This window comes from Nilaparvata lugens, chromosome 11 (genome assembly GCF_014356525.2).
Source record: "Nilaparvata lugens isolate BPH chromosome 11, ASM1435652v1, whole genome shotgun sequence".
Taxonomy (NCBI): domain Eukaryota; kingdom Metazoa; phylum Arthropoda; class Insecta; order Hemiptera; family Delphacidae; genus Nilaparvata; species Nilaparvata lugens.
Genome location: NC_052514.1, coordinates 11,375,326 through 11,395,128, shown reverse-complemented (window position 1 = coordinate 11,395,128; position 19,803 = coordinate 11,375,326). Strand labels below are relative to the sequence as shown.

Below are 19,803 nucleotides of genomic sequence, written 5' to 3'. Positions count from 1 at the left end.
ACTTTCTCAAAGGTTCTACCTGATAACTGTATCTGTGTTCCATCATTCACTGGCCTCCTGGACATAACCATCACTTTAGTTTTCTGTATATTTATTTTCGCCACACTGCACAGAAAGCAGCTGTTTTCAGTCCCTACGTAGATCTGTAAGACATTGTTTTGCAGACGACTCTCGTCTGACGTCAGAACAGGGTTTCTTTCCGGCCTAGTCCGGAAAAAGTACCCTTTCCAGCCGCTAACATGGAACTAAGAAAGGTGATCAAAAAACTTTTCATTATTTGTGTTCATTATTCAATAATTAAAACATTTATAATAATATCATCTTATTGTCATTTGAAAGAATAAAAAAGTATAAACTCAACCTCCCACATAATGAACGTCATCTTTTAGGTAATAATAATAATAATAATATTATCGAGTGACCTGGCTGGCTCAGGTCTGGTGTCAGAGTTTTCAGGTCGCAACTGATCAATTTCAGGGCCTCTGAAATAATCTTTTAGGTTATTTAGACAAATCAAATGGAAAATAAAATTACTTGCACAATTCCTGATATTCAGATTACCTCAGATTTGCTAGAGCTATCACCTTCCACTTCTGCTTTCGGAAGTGCTTAGTAAACAACTATTCTCATATATATTGTTTATTTTTGTGTGTGGCGAAAAATAGCGTTCGCACCACGGACAAAAATGTTTTTCCGGCTCTCAATCTTTTCTAGTCCTCGGCCTAGGGCCTCGGACTTGAAACCCGATTTCGAGCCGGAAAAATCTCATTTTCTGCTCTAGGTGCGAAATATACTATTCCAGGCCTATTTCTCTTGCCTCATGTTCCAGCTTTTCATAGACTCTGTCAGTCCCCTCCTGTTTCTTGCTAGTATGGTCACGTCATCTGCATAGCCATTATTGGTATAGGATATACCATATTGTGACCATACTAAACCATATTGCTTATGTTCCGATTTTCAATGTTGACTCAAGGTGATAGTCCTACTATAGTGAGGTCCACGTTATAATGATAGTATTTGATAACTTTGGTTTTGCTATTCTTGTCTATCATCGACAAAGCCGGTGGTACTATCCTTTTCTAGGTCCACGACAATGTCAATTATGTTTTTGACGGTGTGAAATATAATAATTAATGGAGATAATCGGCATCGCTATTCTTCTATCTTTATCAACTGCCATTATAACGTGGACCTCACTATAGTACTTTTCTCGTGAAGCTTTGTGATGCTAGTAGTCTCACATACTGTGCCGTTCTTACACTCTCACCCGGCCAGAACTTTGATAATCGGCAGTAGTCGACAGTGATCGAATTGATTTAACAAATACCGCTTAAAATTTGAAACATGAACTACCTATATCATGAGATATCAACTTTTGCCATATTTTCTCTGATACATTTTGTGATGCTTTTCAAACTGAGGTGTTTTAACCTTTAAACTATATTTCTCAAAACTGTAATGTTTTCAAACAGTGGAGTTTTTCAACACTGATGTGTTTCAAGACTAAAATTATATATCTTCCCATGGTTTTGTAGAACAATCCTTTCGAATTTGGTGGTTGTGTTACGGAGAGGTAGCCTTTTTTATTGGCTTTTATTCTAACTTTCATAGCGGGTTTTGGAATGACTTTTGAAATTTATTGACACTGATAACATTCGAATAATATATAATTAATTATATTCGAATTCAACGTCTGTCACTTAAGAAGTTCATTCCAGTCTTTTAAGATGGACATTTATATAGAAGAAAATGTCAACAATACTCCAGTTCAAATTGATTAATAGTAGATATTAACATTTTCTCACCAAAGGTGAGATGTATATTCTCAAAGGATTATAGATTATAGAGGATTATTAATCCAAAGGTGAGATGTATATTCTCAAAGGATTATAGATTATAGAGGGTTATTAATTCATACTAGAAATGAATAGTCAATTACTTGATTATGTAGGTTTTTATTACAAAGTTCATCCTTGCGATAGACAAGCTTAAAAATCAAATCAATATCACAGTGATACAATAATATTACAAGAAACATAGACTAGAATTAATAATTTAACATAATTCTCGAAATTTACTCATTCATCCTTACAATATTTTACAATTATCTACAAACCTAAACTAGGAATGGAGCAAGTTAGCATGGATATTAAATTTATATGATACACATATTCGACTTCCATTTGGATAATTGTCCATACATATTGCTCAATAGTTCAATACCAGTACACAACCTGTTATTATCTTATATTATACATTCTTTGAAAGTATTGGTTGAGTTTTCAACATTTTTTTGTGGCTTATATAATAATAGTGAGGTAGTAGGAGGGATGTAAGTCATGTTTCCCAATATAATTTTCCAAAACATGATTTTCAAGCATAACTCTGAGCTCACAGGACTACAATTACATTTTTGTAAGTAAGCTGATGTTCGTGAATTTCAAGATTACAGATCAAGATTAGTTTAAGGATTAAAAATGTGACAGAACATATTCTATAATGAATATGAATATAAACAGCTGCAGAAATAATTATAAAGTAGGCCTATATTGAATTATTGAAGTGACAATCCTGTTGAGGATTTTCAAATAATCACGCGAAAATATTCGGAAACTGTACACTTGGAATACTGACATTATTTGAAAAACATTGATGGAAAACCATAGAATTCATGCAGAGATACAGTAATAACTCATGAAACTTATCAATTGATCTGACAAGGATATTGAATACCTTTGGTAATGTCTTTATTGAAATATACAGTATTGTTATATTGGTAATGTCTCACAAAACAATCTGGACATATCAATAAATAGTATATCAAATTAATCCAACTGTCTCTTCTCGATATTCAGTATACAACCAAATAAAATTGATTGCCTAGTCATTATAATTCTATCAAAGTTTATGTAATTTTCCAGACCATAATTTACACATTCATAAATGCTGAGATCCACAATCTTATAAAATCTATGCAAGTAAATAATCATAATCATATCATACAAGATTTATTTATTCAATATTTGAATTTACTAGACACTAGACCATTTATTAGACTTGAATTTTTGTTTGTAATATTAAAGAAATTCACCCATATTTATATTGAATCAAAATATTTTGTTAACAACTTGATAATATGATGCTAATCCAGTGCAGCATAGATAGATTATATATCTTTCTTGAATCCAGGGATCTTACAATATTGATGTATTACAATAATTCGTGGTCACCCTAATTACAATAAATGAATATATAAGTCATGTCAGAGGACTGCAATTACTCAGGTGTTACCTGGAAGCTCTAACACCAGACCTGAGCCAGCCAGGTCCAGTATGTTCGATATTATATAATTTTACCATAAAATACATTCGATTTAGAAAATCTTTAGTTGATTATATTTCCCATGTATACTCATGAGAATATTATTTTTTCTGGAATGAGTCTAGTTCATCAAATTATTCTAGAATCTTCTTGCTGTATTTCTAACAGTTTTCAAATACACTGAGATGTAGGCTAAATATTTACAATAATAATGATAATAAGAGTACAATACATTATAATATAGTAGTGCTTAGGAACATAGTCATAGTTAATAAATAATGCTTAATTGAGTTTATACACAATATTATCAATGATGCAGTCTTGGAATCCAACTTAAACAGTCACGTTGTACATGAGGCTAGGTACTAGGAAGCTAGGCTGGCCCAGTGCATGTCACGTGATTAGTGGGTTGGCCGTGAAAGTTGGTACGCTTGTCTTTGTCTTGTCAGTCCCTGCGTTGTGTGAAACAACTGCAACAAAAAACAAGCAAAATTAGTTGATAAATCATGAGATGATAATTGATATTCCATATGAAGAAACAAAGTTTTGTATTCGTAACTTCAATTCAAGACTGGGACTCATAGACAAGCTTTCAAGATTGGACAACTCTTGATGGTAGCGTGGCATTTCCTACGGTGGCGTTTCCTACGAACCCATAAAGCGTGGCGTTTCCTGTGAACCAAAATTCAATCGTGGCGTTTCCTACGAAGAACTGCTACCTGATCTCATACTCACTACTACAGTGTTCATACGTTTTTTAATCTCCATTAGTATGTTTTTTGAAATAATGTGAATCCATTCTCCATTCTCTTCTATTCATTTTTCCAGTGTTCGTCTCTTTAAGATTCAAATAACTGCTTCCATCTTCAAATGAAAATGCCGTAAGCCTAATGATAAAGTCAAGTTCATTGATTCATCGGTTATCACGATAATAGCAATGAAATAATAATTCAAAATTCATGATCAATGAGAAACGTGCAATTGCTATTTCTTTGAATCCTCCTGATTGAGCTATCAATAAGGACCAAGCCACACGAAACGTTTTTCATGCGTTTTCAGACGATTCGACAGGGTAGGAAAGTCTCTGATTGGCTGATTATCAGCTGATTTCCAAACTTTCACCCTATCAGAGAGTCTTCTACCCTACCGACTCGTCTGAGAACGCCTGAAAAACTCCTCGTGTGGCTTGGCTCTAGAAGTTTTATGAGTTGAATGTATACAAGAACATTCTACTCAGTATCATTAGTACTGTATTGTTACTGTATACTACGGGTTAGAAATCACAACATGCTAGAGAATATTATTAACGCACATTTCCAAACTCAAGCAAGTACATGATAATGAAAACACTGGGATATTGTCAAAAAATTTTGACAATAGTGGTTTCATTATCATTTTATCATTCATCATTTACAATCAACTTAAGAACAAAGAAACAGACTACAGTCTAAAACTTATTTTCATCCAAATTTCATAAAATAAATTGTTCATTTGTTTTTAATCAGTTTTTAAATATCAAAATTCAAAATTTTTAGTTTAGTCATTAGTTTTGAAGTGGAAATTGAACTTTTCGAAGTGAAAGTGAAATCTTAACCTTATTCTTTTTTGAAACTTATATTTGTAAAAATTTGGGAGAAGACAGTTTTGGGCTATGCCTGTTGTCTTCTCCCAATCATATTATATTTATTATAATTATGATTTGTAATATTGTCAATGAAATAAATAAATAAATAAAGGTTATGTGCGACTTTTCAATTCTTCACTAATCTCCACATTGGAACAAAACACAAACACTTGAAACAATTAATTTTGAATTATGGATAGATATCATAGCATCTCACCAGCAGCATTATCTCAAGTACATAATGTTTTACACGCATATTTTACTAAGACTATTGTTTGCAAATCTTTATAGAATAAAGAATATTTTTTTTTTTAATCGACAAAAGATATGAAGACGGACAATAATATGAGGAAGTTCTAGAAAAGCATGAGTAAACTCACCTTTATACAGGTCAGCCGTTAGATAATCGTCCTCAACGAGCTTCGAATGAGGATTGGTTTCCCCTCTCGTCCTGCACGCCCTTACAACCATGACAACTATTAGCACAGCCAACAGGGCAGCCAACCCAGCGGCAACAAACTGCGCCGTCATTTGCCGCGTCGTAATCGGCTGCAGTTGAGGGTCACTCAGCTCTATGTCTGCTCTCGAACTGTTGAGGACTCTGAGGAGGAGTGAGTTTGAGGATGAGGAAGACGAGTCTGAGGAGGATGAGGAAGAGGAGGAGAATGAGGAGAAAGCATTGAGGAGGGACGGATCGTCACTCTGAGGTAGGATCACGTTCTCGATTCCCTTATGAGTATCCACGATTAGTTCCTCACTTTTTTGTTGTTCCAGTGCACTGGGGTTCATGAGTTCCACCTGGAACAAAACGTGAAAAATTTATTAATTCATTCATGAAAAGTGAAAAAGTCATTCATAAGCAATAGGTTAAATTTATTAACTCATCCATCAAAAGGGAAAAAATCGTTCATTGTCAATAGGCTAACTAAACAATACGGGAGGATTCGGGAACAGGAATAAGTCTAAAACCGCTCCAATTCCTGCTATAATAAACAACAGTTTAAGGTTAATGATACATGACAAATTCATTATTTGTCATCAATTTATCTGTTATGAATTAATTAGTAATTGATCAATTACAATATCTCAAGTCTATTATGGAAAAGTTCTACAACATAATATTCACTCTACGAACTCAATTTATTAGTAAATAATTTACAATAGATATTGTTACCGGAAGATTCAACATGCATTTGCCTGAAATTCTGCAATTACTGATAATGTAATTAACAGTTCCAAGGTGAAAAATACATGAGAAGTTTATTTATCAATTCACTAATTGACATAAATTCATTCATGATGAATACAATACGAGAAGATTTATTAGACATTTGCCAAAAACTTCTTTATTTCTTAATTTTGATAAAATGTGTCAAGGTTGTGTAATGTATTTCATATACATTGTAGACGTTACAGGTGCAGTCCACATATAGAAATTGTAGAAAACCAACTAGGGGGGACATTTGACCTGATTTGATAAATTTGATAAAACTTATGACACAGTGTAAATAAAGAAAATCTTGAGTGAAAATATGAATAACAATCTATGAGATGCTGGAGAGAGAAAAAATCGAAATGTGAGAAACTGGCTGAAAATGTTGCAGGATATAAAGAGGATGTGTGGAATAGCTCAGATAAGAAACAAGAAAAAGTTGCAAATAAATAAGAAACTATCATTTTTCTTGCGTTGCCTGTTATTGTTCCCACCAAAGCCGATGTAATATTTTGGAGATTTTCTGAGAAGTGAAATATCTTGGCGCCATTGTGAAATCCGCCCTCTTCTGTCATTCCATATCTCTGATACGAAATCCCTCGCGCCTACAAACTTCCATTTCAACTTATCTGGAATACATGCTGAAACTTGGGCCAGCTCTGTAGAAAGCTTTAGTTTGCTCAATCCCAGATAAAAAAACTCTGAGAACTACGTGAGCGAAAGAATAGAGAGCAGAAATCGAAGAGATTTCAGTAAACCATATTGATATTTTGCTGTAGTTTTTCAGCTTTCTCATTGCTAGATATAAATAAGATACTGACTCAATATTCACGTTTTGTACATTACATTGTTTCAATACAGATATGCAGTCATTGCAATTCCATGAAGATTAGAATGATCTAAACTTTCATTATTCTATGTATTTTTTTCAACCAATTAACATTTCATTCGATTAATTATAAAATGTAAAAATTTGTGAGTCTGATGTGGCCTCTTCGTCGAAAATTCAATTATTGTATCATTCGAAATGAACAAGTGTTTGTTCTCCGATTACTCGCTATGTTTCGTTCAACTGCTCATATGAAACCTGATAAAATAGATGAAATTTGATTTGATTGATCCTTTAATTCTTCAACCAAGTTCGGCTCATGATTGTTCGAATGTGAAACTTCTCTCTCAAATTTGGAAAACTCAACACCCTCAATATTTCAAATTTCCCGTTGAATTCCGATAATGAAGATAAAAGTCATCGTCAACAACCTCTCCATTAGTCAGGATTTAGAAAAAAAGGTGTCTAATCCCTTGAGGAGTCTATTATTACCCTTTATTGATCCTGTCTCTGAACTTTCAACCTACAGATTGACTGTCTGGCACAAACCTAGGCCTACTGATAACCAGCCAGAGTTTACACTGGAAATAGAAATTCATTACCAGCATTTTACTGGGCATTGATAAGAACTAATATTGGTGTGCTTCAATGATGGCAGATGGGAGGCTGTGTTTTTCTTCCTTATCCTCTTTTCACTCTATCTTTCTCTCTCTCTCACACTCACTTTCTCTTTTTCTCTCACACTATATCTATCTTTACTCTCTCTCTTTCTTCCTCACACTCTCTTCCACTCCCTCTTTTTCTCCTACTCACATACTCACTCTCTCTCCCTCTCAGATGGGAGGCTGAGGTAATGACATTCCTTACTGTAGCTCAGTTAAAAATTTAGGCATTATTATGAATAATACTCTTGACTGGTCAGAACAAGTGAACAAAACTTGTAAAAAGGTATTCTCAGCCATGCATGCATTGAAGAAAATGCACGATATCCTCCCTAGAAACATTAAATTATTATTGGTTCAATCTCTCATCTTCCCACATTTAATGTATTGTAATTCTGTTCTTAACGATATGCAAGTCACTCTGAATGATAAACTACAGCGTTGCCAAAATTATTGTCTACGTTTCGTCTACTCTCTCCAACGCCATGATCATATCACCCCAGCCCACATTGCTAGTTCAACATTAAAGCTTCCCGATCAGAGGCTTTTTCGAATAGTCAAGCTTGTTAGAGATATATTGATATACGGTAATCCGAACTATTTTAAAGATGATTTCAAATTTGTCTCTGAAGGTAGGAGGATAGATGCTTCACATACTAGAACCGGAGAAAGTACTTTAAGGATACCCAATCATCGAACTACTATTTTCACAAAATCCTTCTTAGTCAGTGCCTGTCGTGCATGGAATGCACTTCCTGTTCTATCAGGTCCATCGAGAGCCGAGCGAGCTTCATCCTAACTTTAAAAAAACATCTTTTGAACAAATGACTGAAACTGTCCGGCCCTAGAACGATCACATGACATCCATCCCCCACCCATCCCACAATACAAACCTCTAAACCATGTTATAGAACGAATTGTATATATATATATATATATATATATATATATATATAATATAAACTCATGTTATTTCAATTATCCACTGCATAATGCTGTATATTACTGAAAGTTGATAACCCTGATCTACTTTCAGCCTACTTCATTTTATTTATTTGATCTTATCTACCTATATAATTATTTTACTCTATCAATTTTCTGTTTTTTTTTCTCTTTATATTCATATTGATTAAAACTTTTACAATATTTCCATTAATAAATAAATCTTAGTTTAAATAACGAAATTACGTTTTGGTAGAGAGTTAGTGGGGAGGATATGTTTAATATTCTTTCCGAAGAATGGACATTGATATGTCCAAAGCTCCGCCAATTTATGTAGATGCATAACAATATGATTATTATCTAGAGTTATTATATTACAAACTGCTTTTTCATATCATATACAGTTCAATAATTATTTTCTTAGTCTATATTATGTGAATTCATCTATAATTTTGCTGTATTGTAAGCTATTGTATATAAGTGTATAAGCCAGTATATATTGTAATCTACATAAATAAAGTACTCAATCAATCAATCAATCTCACCATAATTTTCTTTTTATCAACGTTGTTATCTTATTTGGGAGTGACGGCGTACGATGACTGATGGTGTTTGCTGTTGCAACTAATTCCAAACAAAATGGGGAGCGAAGGCTGTCAAATCTTATCTTAATCACGTGACATGCAAGAAGACTGAAGAGAAAGAAAGAGGCAGACTTGCGGAGAGAGGAAGAGAGAAAGGGTGTAAAGATGAGAGAAAATGAAGGTAGAGAAGAGATAGAGAACAGAGGTAGAGAAAGAGAGGGTGTTGTACCACAGGAAGAGAGGAGCAGAGAGAATATTTTGTAATATTGTAAATTTGCTCATTGGGAGGCTGCTAAGTAGCCGAGTTCCAGATAATTCATGATTGGATATCATGATTGCATATTTGTGATTGGATATCGGAGTATTACTTTAGGAACAATAGAAATTTTCTCGGTCATTTATCTGACAACCTTAACGTACAGGAAGTTAAAACCAATTTCAGAATGGAGGTTTAGATAGAAACGAAAAAATCTTACGTGAGAAGATATACTCATATAATATATGATTGCTGTTAAAATTGCAAAAGCTGATTTGTATTTATGAAAAGAGAGAATGATACATAGCTGAAGTAATGAATAGAAGTGAATATTACATAAGATCATAGAATATTATTGATTCAAAGAAATCAATTCAGAGAAAATGCAGGACGAGAAGAATAATAGAAGAGGTTCATTGGAATAGGCATAGAGAATATCATGAAAAATTAATAGGTGATAAATGAGAAGGAAATCTGATTGAAATATTTTAAAGAGAAAAATTAGACTGAAATGTATTTGTAATATGCGAGTGGAAGGTGGAAAGGAAAAAAGGGGAAGTGAGGAACGATGAATGAAAAGATGAAGTATAACAGAGAAGAAAGTAGTAAACATGATCATGAAAAACTTGAAGAGGCTAGTAGAGTTATAATCAATAGAGGAGAGAATAATTGTTCATCGCATTAGGCGTTGCAAAATATACCCAAGGGATATCAAGGTGGGTATTATTCAAGTATAGATTTTGTACGGTATTAGTTACATGAAGAGTGTTAATACACTAAATAAAATTAAAAAGAGATAATGATTTTCACCAACCTGTACATGGAACTGAGTATCAGGCCACAGAGACAACGCGACACATGTAGACGACAAGAGCAGGTTCCCCCGGAGTCCACCTCCAGCCACCTCCCAGGTGACCAGGTACAGCGCTCCCGGATGTCTCGCCTCCCAGGCAATCTCTGCGATCACCACCGCCTCCTGGTGAATCACGGACACCTCCCTCAGTCGCCACCCCTTGTCATCCCGTCTCCTAATCTCCTCTGCAGGTCCGTATATGGTCGCTAAACCGCTGCGGTTCACCACTAACACCCTCACCATCCCTCCAGTCGGGATCCTTGCGGATCGGTCGAGGGTTTGAGTGATCTGTCGCCAGGAACTACCAGGGTGTTTTAGGCGTCGCATAACTAGATAGACCCAGGGTCCCTCCAGCTCGGGCGCTGGTTTCGGCCATTTTGTCTCATGGCCGTCGTTCATGAGCACTTCCTCGCCACGTTGCACGAGGACGGGAGCTCGTGGCACGTAGTTGCTCGCTTCCTCCGCGAAGTGACAGGCCGCTTTGCAGCCGACATCCTACAACAAAACAGACATATTTTGAACAACACTTCACCGAAAGGCTCGGAAATCACGTAAGCCAGAAGGAAGAAGATGCATAGGGAAGCCGAGATTGGCCTAAAGATAACTGCCGGAATAGGATCAGCTCAAGATTCCAACACAGCATAATTCATGAAGACGACGACGTCAAAGACTTTGTCTTCAAAGACATGTTAGGAAATGATATAAGTATTACTGTAATCACAGATGGAATTAAATAGAGAATGCATTTATTCAAATGCTAATCAATATATAATTATTATTGAACGAAAATCCTAAATAAATGCTGCAAATCACCCCGAAGACCTCTGCTACTGCAGACATTGACAACAGGGCTAACAGCTAGATGGAAATTCGATGAGAGCTATTATCCAAAAAAATTATCCAAAAATACTTATCCAAAAATTTTTTTTGGATAATAGTTCTCATCGAATTTCCATCTAGCTGTTAGCCCTGTTGTCAATGTCTGCAGTAGCAGAGGTTTTTTCGGGGTGATTTGAAGCTTTTATTTATGATTTTCGTTCAATAATAATTATATATTACTGTAATCCATAATCGATGGTACTAATGATGGTACTACTGCTATATCATTAAGAATAATGTATGCTTTATGCCATACCGAATTTTAAAAATTGACAATCGGGAAGTAATATCCAGTATCCAGATACCCGTGAAAATAAGTAACTCCAGACGTTCTCAATGTACATGAGGCGCTCTCTGTGGCTCAGTTGGGAGCGAGTTGTGACTCAGTTGGACTGATCTCAAGAAAAAATATTTAGAGCCAGCATCATTTATTTATCAGAATTGGAATAATTATAATCATGATAATCATTAAAAATCTTCAACCGGACATGATACTGGATTTCCCTGAAGAAACCTGGCCCAGCTACAAATTGTGTTCTTGTTGATTGATTCTTGAAAGACAAAAAAGTAGTCAACAAAATAATTCAACTTAGTTGGGCTGCACTCCGACAGACAATTCCAAAAAGGAAATTGCCAACTCATTGAACGACTTCCGCAGATTTAGTGCGATAAAAACGATTCGGCCGAGTTTCAATTTCTGATGCCAAAACGCCATCTTGACATGAACGGAACTGAAGTGATTCCAAATCACCATTACCGTTTGGCGACTACGATTTTTCAATTGGTTGTTCCGTGACTACATTTTTTGTTGCGTCAGTTATGAACTTGGCAATAGTTGCGCCAAATTGAAATAGACCTGATAGGAGACCACCCACTGACTCATTGTTGATGAGTCATCATAATATTGTGAAATATTTTAAAATCTAGTCTCTACTTGAATTTTTTGAGTATAAGCACATTCAAGTTACATCAACCCATTCTTTGGACCTTGTTACAATATATCAACGTTTAGTCGAGAAAAAGTTTGTTGTTCTCTTCCAATCATTATTGCAGTATATAATTTTCAAGTGTTTGAATATGTTATATAGCCTGAGGAATAAATCATGAAATATAGTGTTCAATCTATATTATACACCAATTTACTCAAACATGAATTTATCTGTAAGATTTGAGTTCGAGATTGTAATTGTAATCAGTCTCATTAAAATAATAGCTTATTCTTCTACATGAGCATCATCTATTAAGATTTGATAATTTATAAACTGAACATAATTTTCCACTACTTTTCCAATTATCATTAATGGAATAACTTATATTTTTCATTTATTTATTTCATTTATTCTTTTATTGTATGAAACACTATAATCATAATACAATTATGACATTGGAGGAAAAACTAGGCTGAGCCTGTACTATTTATCTCCAAAAATTTTGATAAAATGTTAATGTTGTCCAAAAGTTAAGGTTATGTAGTCACACACTGCTTCGTCACTTGATTTTCGGTCCAGGAATTCAAAAATTCAATTGAAAAATTGAGAATCTTGAAGGTTGATTTTATACTCTAAATGAATCACAGAATGTATCACAATAAATTAAAAACTTTAAAAATATTGCACTTATTTGAAAAATTTGAATACAAAATCAAAAACCTACTCACTATTAGTTATATATTTTCAAGGTTGCAATGGGAGTACATTAGCTTTGTCAGAATTTCCCTCGATCACAAGATTTGTGGCGTAAATCTGTGCCGATTTGAGAGATGAGTTGTGTGATGCTTTGAGGGTCGAACACGTGGCTGATAAGACGACACAAAACTCAGCCAGGGGTTGAAAAAACGATTGAGAGGTTGATGAGGGTGCTTGTGGGGGATTGCAGCAGGGAGGAACTGAGAGTTTATCTGGGATACCGAACATAAAGAGCAGAGGACGGATGGAGGAAGGAGGAAAGAGCGCTCTTCTGGAATAAAGAGCGTAAAGGACAGAGATGGGAGAAGAAGGAAAAAGAGTTTATCTGGAATAAAGAGCGTGAAGGACAGAGGTGTGAGAGGTCGCATTAACATTGAAGCAGTGATCTGAAGTTCACAACTTCTTCGTCTTCATTCTATTCTTTATCGTCTTCTCTCTCTGCTTTTACTCGCTGATTGTTTGTCTCACCTCAAAATTCACCTCGCAAACTTGTAGCCTATATATTGTGTCCTATCTTATGCAAATTCAGTTCCATGCTCATAGGAAAATAAGGTGTATTGAAATGAGTGGGTGAGGATTTTCTTGTTTAGCTGGTTTTCGTTGGAAGTAAGGTGGAATATGAGAATAATAGCCACATAATAGAGTTTTCCTAATCTATTTATAGTTAAATAGAGTGTTTTTCTGGACATTTCCGTGATATTTTGTATACTGTATGTTACCATATAATCAATTGTTTAAATGTGTTGAGAGTTTTGATTTAGCCTGCTGTATACTCTCCATAATATTTATTCAATTCTACAATTACAACATTCAATGATTGGGAGAGAATCAACAGGATAAACCAAAAACTGTTTCTCTTCCTAATTTTGATAAAAATAGTCCAAATGAGGTTATGTAAACACTTTCGTAAAGAACACAATAATTTACAGTCCAAAATCACAATACTGTATAAATACTATAAACATTTTGTATCTGGGTTGATTAGAAAGATTAAACAAATGATTATTACACTTGGAAATGCATTAATAAATTGGAAAATGTTGAAAAACTTGAACAAATGATTATTACACTTGGAAATGCATTAATAAATTGAAAAATGTTGAAAAACTTGATAAATTTTTGAGAAAGCCAGAAAAATCACAGAAACATTCATCACAAATATTGTCATGACTGAATTAGGTATTGAACGAGTTTTCCCAATTTTCAAGTTGTACAGAAAACACAATTCATCTTCTACAGATAGCATGACGGCAATGTTTGGATATAATTGAAGACTTTCACATTTGAAACGATTCTAGCATACAATACAAACCATAGAGGGAAAACAGGAGTCACAAAACTCAGAAGTGGAATAAAAAAGAGTACTTACGCAGTCTGAATTTTTCAAACAGAGTTTCTTGTAACTGAATTGCAGTCGTTGACAGCTTTTCCAGCACTGAAACAAACAGAAATTCGAATGAATACATATTTTTGGTCAAATTTCTAGTTTATAAACGTTGGAAAAAATTAAGGCCCTCAATAATGAAACATTCTTTAGATCTAGCATGATGATATTTTCAATTTATCCTATCCTCATTTCGAATCTGGAGTGTGTGAAGTCTACAATGAGAGTTTCCCTTCTATTCATCAACCAGGAACATTTGAAGTTGTGGGTAAAAACTCATCTTTCAAAGTTGATATTCGTATTTGGTTCATATCTATGTTACCTCCCGTGTAGTCGTTAAGATGTGAAGGATATCCCTAGAGAATAGAAACATTTTGGAGTATCACATCGACTTGGATTTCAAAATTAGTAAAAATGTGCGTCAATGAGACGTCAATGATTAAGAGGGAATATTTCTTTACATTATATACAGCAATTTAATTTAAATAGTTTTATTTTCATTTTATAGTCTTTTCTCTACACAATATTCGTTGATTTTTTATGATTCTGCTGTTCTAAGGCTTCTATTGTAATTATTAGTTAAATTTAACATAAATGTTCTGCATTATTTCAAAATATTTCTTTACGTTTTTCTTTTACTGTTTTGCAATTCTCACCAGCGGGAAAAGTTTCTCTTTTTACTGGTGATGGCTGGATTTTATATTTCATTTCATTTTGTTCAAGTATATGTATGAATAGTTATGTTTATTTAATTATATTTTTAATCATATGCCTTAAGGCCATTCCACACAGCACGTGGCGTGCGTGGCTGGACGCACGCTAGCTACTTTTCAAAACATCGCTTCCCAGCTAATCAAATGAAGCAATTCACATGGCAGCCACGGCCACGCGGCAACGCTTGCTATACTAGCCACGCGTGGCTACCGTTCGCTCTCTGAGCGATCTTTTCAACGTGTCCGGCCACGTTTGGTCCGAGCATGCGCAGAACGTATACTAGACGTATACTATCGTATATAATGTATACTATCATTGTCAGCCTCAAGGTCGCGCATTAAATGATGGAATTCGCCATAGGTCTTCCTTTATTTATTGATTGGACGTACCCACTGGTCCCGTGCTGTCACCGAATATAATAAAACCAGCTCATTATCATTACTACTGCTGCTGCTGGAGTCATCAAACCAAGGTAAGCCACAAGAAAATCCAGATTCACACCACGGGACCGTCGGAGTTGACATCTTCCTGCATACTGACGGGAAACGTGGCCGGTATAGCATCGCAACAGTCGTGGCGGTGTGAATTGGCATGTGGCTAGCGTGGCCGGCGTGGCGTGCGTCCAGCACGTCCAGCCACGCACGCCACGTGCTGTGTGGAATGGCCTTTATAGTATAAAGAGTTTGTAATGTCTTGAATATTCTAATTGGCAATAAATGAAATTGAATTATATAAAAAAAATCAAAATAGTTTATTTATCCTTAATAATAATAACAAAAGATGAAAACTTAGAAATTAGAAATACATTATAATAATAATACACAGTATTAAACTAAATAATACAATAAAAAAAAGGAATGTCACCGCAAGGTTGAAAAAACTGTGCGCAGAGGCCGAGTGTTTGAATATCTAGATATTTTAATTTTACAGGAAAAAAAAGATGAAATAAATTAGATCAGTGAAAGGAAACAATAAAAAAACTGAAAGAAAAATCACTAGATTTGAAAAGAAACTTACTAAACTTAAAAATAAATCAAAAACCAAGAAGAAAGAGTAAGAAGGAAAAGGGGAGTAAGAAAGGATAGGGGAGAAGGCAGAGGGAGACCGAATTAAGTTTTGTTTCTCAAGATGAATATTGGAGAGAATAAGAGAAAATTTGCTTGGCTTTTTGAAAAATTTATTGAAAAGACGACCATAGATCTAACCAGACATTAAAAATTGTCATTGATAATGATTGATAATACCTGGAAGTTTTTGGCTGGAACTATATCTACGTTTTTCCAATAAATAGTGCTAAGTATATGACAATAAATCAGGAATTTTTATTGGAGGTGTACCCGTGCTGACAGCAGACTATCCCTGAATTAGTCGATAAATTCAATCGAACTGACCATTCACTTATCGAGTCTCGAAGTATACGAACATGAAATCCCAGTAGAAAAACATTTTACGAGCCACTCGCACTCCTGATAAATGAAAGTGACTTTGGGGAATCGGATCCCAAACGGCAGTTGTTATTATTAGCAGGTTGATATCGACATAATTCCCGGTCTGCAAGCGTGTAGATAAGGTGAGTGCTTCCTGTGATATTGCATTGCTCATAAAACCCCCTCGAATGATGGGAGAGAGGGGGTGTTGAGTTCATTGCGAAGGGGTGACACCCTCACATCGAATTCGAGCACTATCACGAAACCAGCTATAATTTAATACAGAACTGATGGGAATCCACGGTTCAGTGAGTGCAATGCAATAAGTTATTTTACACCAGTCGTATTTTTAAAATGTTGCCTGGGGTTTCCCCAAAATATCCGATTTACAGCTGCAGTTGTTTTTTCAAGCTCATAAACAACCGCTGTATCCCATCGATTAGCACTTTAATTTTTGTCATTAATGCTGTTTTATTGAGTGGTGAAATTATGAAAAAGCATTTACTAAACTGGAATGCTTCATAAATTCTACAATTTATATTGTCTAATTTCTATATAAAAAAGAATTATAGTACCTTTTGAAATTGATAAAACAATAAAATATAAATACAATATATCTATCTTTTTTTTGTATTTTTATTCTATTATTTTATCAATTTCAAAAACAACCACTGTATCCCATCGATTAGCACTTTATTTTTTGTCATTAATGACGTTTTATTGAGTGGTGAGATTATGAGAAAGCATTTACTAAACTGGAATGCTAATACCAGGATATATCTATTTGCTAATATCTATTTGCTTGATTATGCTAATAAGTTTGGATATATCTATCTTTTTTTTGTATTTTTATTCCATTATTTTATCAATTTCAAAAAGTACTACAATTCTTTTTTATATATACAACGAAGTAGCCATGAATTCATACATTTCAAAAATATATGACTAATTCTCTTTGTTAGTAGGAGGATATTTAACACGTGACGATAAAAAACGTGAGTTATGAAATTTCGTAAAATTGGCTATTCCTCTCCGTTTTCAGGAGGATATTTAACACGTGACAATAAAAGACGTGAGTTATTAAATTAAAATTGGGATCTAATACTAATCAGGAAGAATACTATTGAGACAATTTTCTACAGTAAAACAATCAACCATTGAATTCTCTCCCATTAGGATATTAATAACGTGATAATAAAGAAGAAACTGATTCATGAAATGAAAATTTATTTTAGGTTCTAATCAGAAGAGACAATATTGGGAGAATTTCCACAGTGAATCAATAATTCATTTAATCTTCTCCCTTCTCCCAATTCTCATTTCTTCAACTTGATAAACTATTACTCCAAAACTAGAACCTTCATGAAATTGGAGAAATTGTTGATGGATTGTAAATGGAACCAGCTTTATTGAGGATCAGTAGGCCCAGTCTACTCCTGGATTTGATAATAGAAAAACGTTCAAACGTGGTGAACAACAACTATCGGTTAACGGTCAATTTTTTTCAGGGAAACTCAAAATTATAATGTCTGACTTGGCGACGTACAGTCTTAATAGACACGAGAGCCTCTCCCTTCATTCGAGATTTCGTCTATAATGGTGTCCAATTATACATATCATACACTCGGCCTACCGTCTATAAACTTGCTTCTGCCATGAGATGATGTTCCGTATCAAGGAGTATCACGTAACCAGGGAGAGTGGGACTCTACAATTATGTGAGAGAGGGTGAGGGAGTGAGAGAGTGATGATGCAGAAGCGACCTTAGGCTTCCACAGTAGATGGGAGGCGGCAGATAAATAAAAATCTGGATAAAGAGACGAAAAAGACGGACTGTATACAATCTAGGTGGCACTAGTAGCTGAGGATTTTAGGTTGGGGGAGAGAGGAAGATTATAGTAGCGACGATCTTAAAAATAAGGGGTTGTCTTGCTTACGGACGGATGGATGTAATAAAACAAAAGGAAAAACAAAAGAGTACAGAATCGTTTTATCCACCTTCATTAGTACAAGTACGAGAGTTGGGCTGGCGAGAGATTCTAAAATAAAAAAATAGAGATGAAAAAGCTCAGCTGTGCGTTGTTCTAGGGTTGATAGGCCGGTCACGGTATCAGGCTACCGCCTACGTTTAACAGCGTAACACTCACATATTCATACAGTAGATGAGAAAAATCATTGTTAATTTTGTTACACTGTTAAGGTGGAGAGCATTTGTATTCATGCCGTTCACCTATCCCAGCTACAAGCGTTGAATTAGAATGCAATAGTTTATTTCTCCAGGGAATACAAAGTTGATCAGAGTTGTTTACATATAGATTCTTGATTGGGCAGAAGCTGTAAATAAGGTTTGCTGGATGAATTCCAAAAGAAATTTGGAGAATGATTCAGGCTGAAAGATTAGATTGATGGTGACTCCAGCCATACATAGTAATTCTGGATTCAACTCAGTAGTTTGTAAACATGAGTTTCAAATTGTATTCTGAACAAAATTGGCAGGGGAATAAAGCTATCAAAAATCATTATTCGTACAGAATTCCCGTTCATTGAAACATTGGAATTCAAATGTGTCATATTTCATGACAAGATCTGACCAGGGAGTTATCGAATGTGAATAACATTACATCACAGATTGAATTCTATATTTCTATACTACCTGTATCTGACTAGCTGTTGAAGTATTTTATTTTAAGATTTGATAATTCGATTCGTTGTAATCCTATGATATTGTTGATCGATATCAGAACACTCATCGAATATAACTAGTAGTTCTGTGAACAGTAGACCTCACGCAGTATTCTCATACACAAGTACTTGATTGAAACTATAGACCGTATGGAAATACAGCAATAGACTGGCTTCTCTACACATCTGTGTAATCACTTGTCAGCTGATTTATGATGAATAATAATTCTATAGTCTGATTTTTACTCTAATATTGGCGTATGAAGGAGGCTCCTTTTTCCTTTTCTATTATCATTGAAATGCAAAATTTCCAAAAAAACTTGTATAGACGTCGAGGCGCAATTAAAAAATGAACATACCTGTCAAATTTCATGAAAATCTATTACCGCGTTTCGCCGTAAATGCGCAACATATAAACATATAAACATTTGAACATTCAAACATTAAGAGAAATGCCAAACCGTCGACTTGAATCTTAGACCTCACTTCGCTTGGTCAATTAATCATATTAAAGTACTATTTCATTCACAATCATATTATCATTACTGTCAACTAAAATCAATGATAATAAGAATATAATATCCATCTAATCGACATTATTGTATTCCAAGAATCCTACAAGAACGAGTTGATATCCTGTGAAACCTTGAATTCTGTACTAAACAAAGACGAGAAACATATTTTTATTTTTCAGGGAATCCTACAAGAACGAGTTGATATACTATGAACCTATGAATCCTGTTCTACA

General features: G+C 34.6%; 1 protein-coding gene across 1 annotated transcript in view; it reads right to left on the bottom strand.

Moving 5' to 3' along the window:
• Positions 1-1,939: 1,939 nt before the first annotated feature.
• LOC111056779 overlaps positions 1,940-19,803 on the bottom strand; it is a 46,248-nt gene continuing 28,384 nt past the window's right edge. Inside the window, exons 3-6 of the mRNA XM_039437585.1 lie at positions 14,218-14,283; positions 10,246-10,779; positions 5,326-5,743; positions 1,940-3,791 (exon numbers count right to left, since the gene is read on the bottom strand). Coding sequence (XP_039293519.1) covers positions 3,715-3,791; positions 5,326-5,743; positions 10,246-10,779; positions 14,218-14,283 — 1,095 coding nt within the window. The 3' untranslated portion in view covers positions 1,940-3,714. The remainder of the gene's footprint in view (positions 3,792-5,325; positions 5,744-10,245; positions 10,780-14,217; positions 14,284-19,803) is intronic.